Below are 10,129 nucleotides of genomic sequence, written 5' to 3'. Positions count from 1 at the left end.
CCCTCCTGAAATTAAAACTTTGACTGTTTTCAGATTGACACTGTCAGTGGCCAGATTGCCAGCAGCGCAGCCAGGCAATGCGACTTCAAGTCACGTGCAACTCGGATGGGTTACAAAGGCCGCATGCTCAAGCGGCCTTGCAAGACACGCTGGAACAGTCACTACGAGAGCCGCAAGGTAGCTTGCGAGGCCCAGGAGGTCAGTAACATCTCATCTTTGCTCATTCATTATCATCAAGTATATCTAATCGATGTTTGTGATGACAGGTCATCAACTCCATGCTGTCTGCTGATCACAAGGCACAGTTTTTCAAGGGGGTCACCATCTCACCAGCTGAATGGCATGCGGTTGAATTAGTCAACGAGGTTTTAAAGGTGGATTCTTCTCTCTCTCTCTCTCATCACATTTCTCCCAATATTGATCAATATTTATCCCACTTAGACCTTTGTCGATGCCACAGCCCGAGTCGAAGGTAATGGCCCAACTGGGTGTATTGTCCTGGCCAAATATAAACGGGTCATCAATGAGCTCACCACCCTTCGAACCAATGCGAAAGACTTTCCCAGCCTACTGGTTGCAATTGATGAGATGGTCAAGTGGCTTGGCAAGTATCAGGACAAATCACTAAACTGTGATAGTATCATTCTTGCTACTGTCCTTAATCCCCTATTCCGGGCCAAGTTCTTCAGCGTCCACTATCCTGAATATTATTCCTCAGCCAATGTTGCTATTGAAACCGCTTTCAATACGGTCTTGGAGGAAAATCAACATCAAGAGCGATCACCATCACCTGATCGGAGCAAGGAGTCTGCTGAGCCTGAGGAACCCAACACTTTTGATATATTTGCAGCTTCAAACACCACAACTGAAAAAGTCTTCAATTCTGAACTCGAGGACTATCTGCAAGGGAAGTACCCAATAGCCAAGGACCAAACCGCTCTCGATTGATGGAGTGTTAGTTTATTTTTTTATTTTTTATCGTTTTATTATTCATGTATATAATATACAACACATTTGCTAACACCTTATTTTCTGTCACAGAAACATGAATCCCACTTTCTGATCCTTGCTCAACTAGCTTGTGACTATTTGTCTGTGTCAGCCACGTCGTGTGCGTGTGAGCGTACTTTTTCCGCCGCGGCCGACATTTGTACCCCGTTACGTGGATCAATGCACCCTAAGACCATGGAACGTCTTGTGGGTTCCCAAGCCTGGTTGAAGGAAGAGATTGTTCCAGGTGGAGATTTTGAAGAAGCAATCAAGGCTTTTCAAGCTTTTATCAATAGCTCGGCAAAAAAAAAGAAAAGCATGGTAACAAAACAAGATTCAGAAAAAAAGAAGTTGTAGTGTTTTTTTCAAATGTTTTTGTTCTATTTCTTTTTCTTTCCTTTTCTTTTCCATTATATTGGCCATAGATATACATCACTATGCTTTTAAAAATTTCATCAAGTTTGTCTTTTTTCCAAAAACCAGCCGATGTGCGTAGTGGTTTCACCACTACGCACACCGAGGTAAGGAAAACAAAAAAAAGAGCGATTTGGCGCGCAGCGAGATTGAGCGCAGCTCTGCGCTCTGCTCCCAAAATGGGTCAAAAACCTGAGCGGAGCGTAGCGATTGCGGTGTTGCCATAGTACCCCTTTTCGAAATTTCCCTTTTCTTGAATAATTTCACACCTCCCTTATCAATCCTCGTGATTAAAGCTGATGATGACTAATGTTGTCCTTCCCTTTCATAATAAAACCTTCCTGAACCAATAACTCTTATAATAATAACCTAAAAACCAGTTTCCAGCCTTTTGTATCCATATTTTCAAATTTTCCTCCAACTTTCTTAATATTCTTCTTCTTCTTTCATTCTTTTCATAACAGTTTCCATTCCTCATGATCCAACCTAAATGTTCTTCTTCCTCAAATCCCTTCTTACTAATTCTTTCAATTTGATTTTCACTCTTATACTATTTTTACTGATCTTTTTGAATTTTTCTTTACTCTTAAATGGTCTTATCAATTGCTTATGTAAATATATAATTTGAAAGATAATGAAATGCAAATTATGAATCAACTTTGATACCCTTGATGACTAATAATCTCAATAATAAATTTGCCTTTGACCAAAAATACAAATTTTCACATAATTTTTAATTTTTTTTGCTTAAGTAGAGATCTTGCTCACCACAACGGTTACAAGGGGCCGTGGTGTATGTTTTCTTATTTATATAGTGTTACGTTTCTCTAGATTTATCTTCTCTTTTTCTTATCAAAATTATTAATATCTTATTCTCCTTTCAAGAAATGCATCTTTCTTAATCTAACCAGACGGGTTTAATCGTTCAAGACCAGACCTGTATTGAAGATACAAGGTTCACCATCACACACCATCTCCACCAACCACATATGAGTTGAAACCAATCGTTCAATAGTGATTGGCGCAAGCCCGCCTTGGCTGGCTGCACATATATTGGCAGCTGCCAAAAAAGTTCACTCTGGCACTGCCAAAGAACCCAAACAAGCCATGTAATCCCAAGCCATCAGTGCAATGGTGGGGTATCTGTTTGAATTAACCTGGGAAATAACAAAGTATTATGAATGAAATTAATCTGGTCATTGCAAGGAAGAAGACAAGGTTGACTCACCAACCACCAACACAGTGCTTCATTTGGATCGCTCCGTTCGTACTCAGGCTCTTTCATGCAAACACTGCCTCAAATGAAGTCCTTAAGCTGACAATCATCACCAAGGTCCTCATCTTCTTCTGCTTCATTTCTATACAAATCAAACATTGCTGTGCTTGAAGAAGGACATGAGCTATTCTTGGTGCTTGTAGGAGGAGGATCTGTCTTCTTCTTCATTGATTTGAGCTGGTAGTCTTTGAAGATGGTATTGAATGTCAATTTGGCTTTAATAAATATTGCTGAAGTCTTCCCAAAAAATCGCTCAAAAAACTTAAGTCAAAAAGCTGGATGGAGAAGGGTGGCGATGACGAGTGTTTTGCAGGCAAGCGCCTCAGCCAATTACACTTGAAGCTTGGCAAGCATGACAGCCACCATCGGATAAAGGGCATCTCATCGTGATAGTTTCTGTTCGCGAGCTTTCAATTTTGCTTGCAAGTCAATGTACTGAGGAATAACAAGCGCGCCAGTGAGCTTATTCCCTTCCATCTGCTTGGTGATGGAGAAAAAAGGCTGAAAATTAAATGATTCAAACAAGTTTCAGTATTTAGAGTTCCAATATGAATCATTTGATTCTACTTACCTTAAGCTCAGTCTTGAGTTCCTGGATCAAGGCCCATTCAGAAGGACTGATGGTGATCTCATGGAAGTATCCATAAGCTTTACCACTTTTGCGCGGTCGCCAAAATTTTGAATGTACATGTTCAAGATCTTCTTTCAGAAGCTGGTCTATGACCCGTTGTTTGCATATTACAGATGAAAGATTCAAGGTTATTAATTGTAAATCAAATCGAGACATCGATATCATTATTCTTACCTCGCGTGCCAACCATGCCTTGTGTCGACTAATGTATTTGATATTCCATCTAATGCCGTATCCTGCAATCAGTGAGCCAGTTGATAGACCACAGGCTTTCATGACGCGTTAAAATTTGTGGCGCCAAGATGAACATCGTGTGATACGCCGTATCACAAAGTCAAGCTGATATGAAAAGATAAAAAGGAAAAAGAGAAAATTAAAGACAATGAGCGCATTGAGAAAGTGAGAAGGAAGCCTGATCTTTTCTAGAATGTAGGTGAGTTTGTTTGCTTGCCTCCGGTGAGTAGGAGCAACACTCTCGTCAAGGTTGAGGATGGGGTTTCCCTTGTCCTCAGCATCGGCAGGGTCTCAATCCAGCTTGTCTTCATGGTCTTGATGTCCTAAAGTAGTTTCTAAACAATCCATCACATCATCTTCTTTGTCTGGTTGTTCTTCATCTGCTAACTCTTGAAGATCATGTTCAATATTCAAACCAACATCTTCAGTAGGCACCGTGGCAGTGGAGACATCTGGTACTTCCATAACGGGTCCGTCTCCAGCTTGAGGATCTTCAGCTAGCTTGTCGTCTTCTGCTAGAGATGTGCAAACCGCCAGAAATTGACCTTGAAACGCAGTCTTGGCCTTGCAAGGTGGAGGTGTTTTGAGACCCAGAGCTGCCAGACCCAATCCAACAATCAAGGCCAGCTTGTGGCAGAAGCAGAATATATGCATATTCTTGGGATTCCAGACGTAATCAAAATTGGGTCCAGATTGATTGGTGGACTGCCGATGCATCTCCTTGGCCATGGTTTTGTTATTTGACCCCGAGTCGGTTGTCTGGCTCAGGAGGTGACATTGATAAAATAAAGAATGTAAGAAAACAGTAGAAATGAAGAAATAAATGAGCCAAAAGCTTATCTTATTGACCAGTTCATGCTTGATCAAGACGTTGGCTAAAGGTTCAGCCAACCAAGAACCTTGGTGTTCCCATGCGACCACGTTGAGTCACTGTAAACATCATTCAACTTCCCCAATTTGGAAGAGGAAAATGATTAATAGTACAGTTTGTCATAAAAGAATCTCATACTGCGCACCTGAGCCATTTCACCCACACTACATATGTGCAGCAAGCTAAGTCAATAGTTGTCTATCATGTACATACAGGTCTGCTCAGTTTTTTGCCCATCAGAATAATTAAATCACATGTTATACCACATGTAACTTTTTTGACTTTGAAAAAATTGTCCCAAAAATTCACTACATATAAATCTGTAGCTGCTCAGGCAATATTGTTGAAGCTATTTCTTAGTAACAGAAAGGGTGTTACATGCATTTGAGTTGATGAGATCACACCAAAACATTGAGTCAGTGTATGTCGTCAATCTTTTGAATGCTTTTTTCAATCTCAAAAAGGGTACAGCATGTATTACATATGAATAACTTATCCTGATGAGCATATAACTGAGCAGAACTGTATGTACATGATAACCATATATTCACTGAGCCTGCTACACATATGTAGTGTGGGTGTTATGGCTCAGGTGTGGAGTGATAGATCATTTTATGACAAATCATACTCCTAATCATTTTTTCCTGCCCACTTGGGGAAGTTGAATAATGTTTGCAGTGAGTGTAAGGTGACAAGAGACGTACTTCCATGATGGATTGATATATGTGATATTGGCACATATGAAACCATGTCGATTTCCTTTAGACGTCCACACATTGTGTTGCATTGAGAATCTTGAAGCCAAGCCCTGGTTGACACATTAATAATAATATTAACAATCAGAATTTATATCAATAGATTACAGTTCTAAAATGGTGTGTCATACCTTTAGTCCCTTGAGAACTTGAGCCTTCATGGACAAGTTTAGGCGTTTGGCCTCATAAGCTGCCCAATGCCTCCCAAATAGTTTTGCTTCAGGTCGGATATAGTTGATACATGCCCAAAGCCATGGATCCCCTGGTCGAGACCATGGCAAGGCTTGACGCACAAGCCACACACACATACCCTGATTGAAGGTAAGGTTTTTGAATTTCGAGCCCTTTGTTTTGGTGACAAAGACATCAAGAGGTCCATTATAAATATGTTTGGAGTCTCAGAACACGGGACCTGATAAAGTGTGAAGCACTGATAAGTAAAGTAAACACTCCTACGCTGCCTATACAACGAGCTCTGACCTGATAAAGTGCAAAGCACTGATAAGTAAAGTAAACACTCCTACGCTGCCTATGCAACGAGCTCTGACCTGATAAAGTGCAAAGCACTGATAAGTAAAGTAAACACTCTTACGCTGCCTATACAACAAGCTCTGACCTGATAAAGTGCAAAGCACTGATAAGTAAAGTAAACACTCCTATGCTGCCTATACAACAAGCTCTGACCTGAAAAAGTGCAAAGCACTGATAAGTAAAGTAAACACTCCTACGCTGCCTATACTACGAGCTCTGACCTGAAAGATAGGTACAGATAACAGGATAGACACTTGATTAGTTTAAGCTATCAGGTATGATCGCAATCTCTGGGGGCTAAAAGAGGGATGTTTCTCTATCCAAAGATACTAGCCCTATCAGCGGCGGGCGCCGCACAGCTCTCTCTCTACCACTTAGACACTGATCTTCAGGACATGGTAACAAGCTACACATGTGCCATACATTGTCAGTTTGTATGATTGATCTATCAGCCCTTGAAAGTAATAGCCGTGTGATTACCTTGCATGTGTTTTCTTTGACCCTTTTGTGATAGCATCACCTTTGACCACTCCTTTATCCTGAGACATGGACTCTAAAGTTTCATATTTTATTTCATGGACTCCCAATCTACTGGAACGTTTGTACCAACTCAGACCCACTCAGGGACACTTTGTTCCACAGACTCATAACACACCTTCACATTGTTAAAAAATATGGCATCAAAGTCTATTACATCACCTCAAGCACTTTCCTTCCAACTGATCTCAGCCTGGAAGACTAACCACATTGGGCCCTTCCAAGCGGGATAATCTGAGATAAGCCATCAAGAACATCAGTCCAAGCGTAGTGGAAAATGTGGGGTACATGTGGCACAATTTCAAATGGGCTGACCTTCTTCCATAGACTTTTCAATGTCTCCCATTTCTAAGTCTCCAATTTTTGGTACCCCTTTGTCCCTTTTCCCCTGTTCCTGGTAGCTCTTTGTCTATGATCTTGCCCACCACACCTTGACAGTTTAGAAATACATAAGAACCAGCAAATCGGTTTGAAATCCACTCAACCCGAGTGGAATAGGATTTCAATGACTTATCATCTTTCAGATATTGTGTGAAGCAAGCCCCAACAATATAATTAGGCCTAAGAATGTTTCTGTATGTGGATGAACCCAAGCAAACTCAAGGACTGGCATTCATTCAACAGTCCTCCATGTTAGACCACTTACGTGCAGGAAGTAAAGATGAAGTACCGGAAAACAAAGATGAGGAAGACACATGAGTAACAAAATTGCTCACATCTACAATTCCAACACAAAAATGACAAACTTCAAGTTTCTGAGGTTGAGCTGATCTTGAGGTGTAGTCTTGAGTCACTTGAGCATGTTGACTGTATTGTCTGTGGGATCCCCTTTGCCATAATTAGCCATCACAAAAACCACTAATTGATCTTCAGCCATATGATTGACTGTATCCAAGTCACAACTGTTGATCATAGTTGGATCATGAGGACAAAGTCAGACTGAGGTTCATCCGTACAATGTGAGATAAAACACTCATCTTGATCAACAACCAGACTACTGATTCCATATCAAAGTGTAACATTCTTTGCCAATCTGCTTACACTGCACAGATGTAGTATTTTTCGGCTATGCAAAATGATTAGAATTAATGTCAAAAATGATTAAAAATGCTATGTTAATGCATAAAAATGCACCATTAATGCACCATTAATGAAAAAAAATGCAGCATCAATGCAGAAAAATGCAGTGTTAATGCACATGAAGAATGAATGCAGAATTCCACCTTTTTCAATTTTGTTTGTCCTTCAGGTCAATCATTTTTCACTTGGGAAAAATACTACATTTGCCCAGTGTTACTTACTCTTTGGCTGCACCAGTCTGGAAACCATAGAAGACAACAAATTTCTCCTTCTAAAACATTGAACAGGAAAGGCTTTGGTCAAGAGTATTACTATTAAGTTATACCATAACCAGAAAAGGCTTGGACCAGCAATCCATGACAAAGTCTTGAACTGCTTCTGGAAGGTGAGCAGACTGATTGCTGGGCTTGAAATTCATAATCATGATCAATCAAGTGGTCAAAAGGAACAGGCTTCTTTTTTTGAAGATTGATATTTTTATCTATAAAGGCTGTGCAATCAATGTTACGGTCATCCTGGTGAGCGGGTTAACATGAGATCAGTTGTCAAACATGAAAATTAACCATTTCCCTTGTCAAAATTTTGATCGTGGATAAATATCAAAGGAATTCACTTTGCATTCATACAAAAATTGAAACAAATCCCACTTCATTGAAGTTTTCAATCTCTTCAGATTGGGAGGTCCAAGCAGGCCTGCTCTCAGGAGGCTTACAGCCGTTGTAAGATCTATTGGTAGATTTTGCAATTGTTGTGTTGTCACCAGATTTAACGCAAAGGTCAAAAACTTGAAAAAACCCTTCTGAGATTGATAACTCTACTGCCCATTGGTCCAATCTAGCACAAAAACAATTGAGTTAGTCTGAGAGTGTCATGATTTTGAGGTTTTTGACTTCAGAAGTTAAATCTGACGACAACAAAACTTTTCAAAAATCTACCAATAGATCTTACAACGGCTGTACATCAAAAGAAAACAAAGGTTATTAAGCTTTGAGATTCTTTGGAAATTATAATGATTAACAAATCCAAAGAAGATATGAAACATTTGAATTTTGTTCAATGTACTATGAATGTATTTCAAGGTGTGTACATACCAAAAAGAAATGAAAAGTGAGAGTTTCTTCTTCTTTTTGGAATTCAATAGCAATTTTCTAAATCATGAAAGAAATTTATGTTCAAGTAACTAAAGATTGTCTTCATAATTGAAGATTGTTCAATCTACAATAACCTAGATTAGAGTCAACTACAATTTTTGTTTGGTTTAAATGAAGAAGATTGTTTGATTGGCAATTGTGATGATGATGGGCAAGAAGTGGCTTTGAGGGATCTTTGTAACTCAATTTGGTGATAATTATCCAGTACAACTTGCAGCTTTGTTGAAGAAGTCTTTGAGAGATTTTTTTATTGCTTCTCAACGTAAGTAATCCAAATCCTAATTCCTAGAGTCTATTGACTGTAACAAAAGAAAAAAACTGGTCTTTTTGACCAATCAATTGTGTTGACATCACAAATTAAAGGGACTTGTTCTGGACCGTGATATTCGGAAGTTTGTGGAGTTAAAAAAACACACAATGGTAAGAGCAGAGCAATGGAAGATCTTATACATTTTGATTCCAAGAATGAAAACCAGGGAAGTACAAATCAAGACTAATCAACACCCTACTGAAAGCACAGTTTTGATATTGAAGTGAATCAGAACTATGTCCCTCTCTATATTTTGTTAACCTGTACGACCAAGGCAGGGTTAGACAGTTCTTGATCAGGTAAAGGGAAGCGGTTTTGATGATCTTCTATATGATTGGATGTTTTTCATGTTGGGAGAAATGATAGAGTAGGCTTGTTAGTAGTCTTGCCTGGTATAATTAATACCAAGAGTGAAAAGGAATAAAATCTTACAAATTTGCTACACCTTGTGTGAATCATTTTGCTGGCTGAAATTTGAGCTTTAGTTTTTACAGCTGTAATCAATCAATCATGAATTCTTTCAAACAATATGTTTTGATGATCTTGTTATTCAAGGAAGGAATTGGATTATGTATTTCAAACTTCCTCAAATGTAAAATGTGACCATCCTGCTTCTTCTGATGCAGTCATTGATAATAATATCCAAAGTGATGTACATAGACTTTGATATATACCTACTGCAATTATCAAACAAATTGTAAAGATTGGTATAGTTGATCAAGTTCTGGACCCCCCAGGAAAATATTTTGGTAATCCCCATGTATACCAAGATGATAAGATCAATAATGCTGCTTTCATTGATGATAATAAATATGATTTAAGCATTGGTACTGAGCATGAAAAGCCTTCAAACCCAAAGATCTAGAAACCAAAAAATAACTTGAAGCCTAGTTAAATTTTGTTCTTATTTGATTTTGGTGTGAATCTAAGAATGTGTTGAGCCTGTTGGACGGCGGCTTTTGATCTTTTCTTCATGTCCTTTGACTTCCCATAGCTGAGTCTGATAGTCATCATGGATCAAAATCAGTCTCATCTACCTTGAAAGAAAACTATGTAAACATGAAGGACTCAACGAAGAATGTGAAAGCTTTCAGATGATCAGTTTCCTGATATATATCTGAAGTAGAAGGTAATCTTAAACAAATCATTCATGATCCTCTATAAAGATCAGTTTTTAATTTAATAAAACCCTCCAAAACGTTCACATCAGGTAAAAGTTGAACTTGTTTGATCATTTCAGGTCAATCGAGACTTAGGTTTTGAAGGGAAGAAAGTTTGAGTTGTAAAAGATTAATGTAAGATTTAATTTTATCTTTCTTCAAAGAGTTAAAGTCAAAATCAAGTATGAG

General features: G+C 38.8%; 1 protein-coding gene across 1 annotated transcript; it reads right to left on the bottom strand.

Moving 5' to 3' along the window:
* Nucleotides 1-5,632: 5,632 nt before the first annotated feature.
* MELLADRAFT_84439 (uncharacterized protein) lies at nt 5,633-6,127 on the bottom strand (the record flags this gene model as incomplete). Its single annotated transcript, XM_007407768.1, has 5 exons — nt 5,633-5,651; nt 5,720-5,737; nt 5,788-5,805; nt 5,856-5,955; nt 6,115-6,127. The coding sequence occupies 5 exons, from the start codon at nt 6,125-6,127 to the stop codon at nt 5,633-5,635; spliced, it is 168 nt and encodes a 55-aa protein (XP_007407830.1).
* Between the last annotated feature and the right edge of the window lie 4,002 nt (nt 6,128-10,129).

The sequence above is a fragment of the Melampsora larici-populina genome (genome assembly GCF_000204055.1).
Source record: "Melampsora larici-populina 98AG31 unplaced genomic scaffold MELLAscaffold_10, whole genome shotgun sequence".
In the NCBI taxonomy this organism is placed as follows: Eukaryota; Fungi; Basidiomycota; class Pucciniomycetes; order Pucciniales; family Melampsoraceae; genus Melampsora; species Melampsora laricis-populina.
The sequence above is the reverse complement of the archived record's forward strand: the minus strand, read 5'-3'. Positions and strand labels throughout refer to the sequence as shown.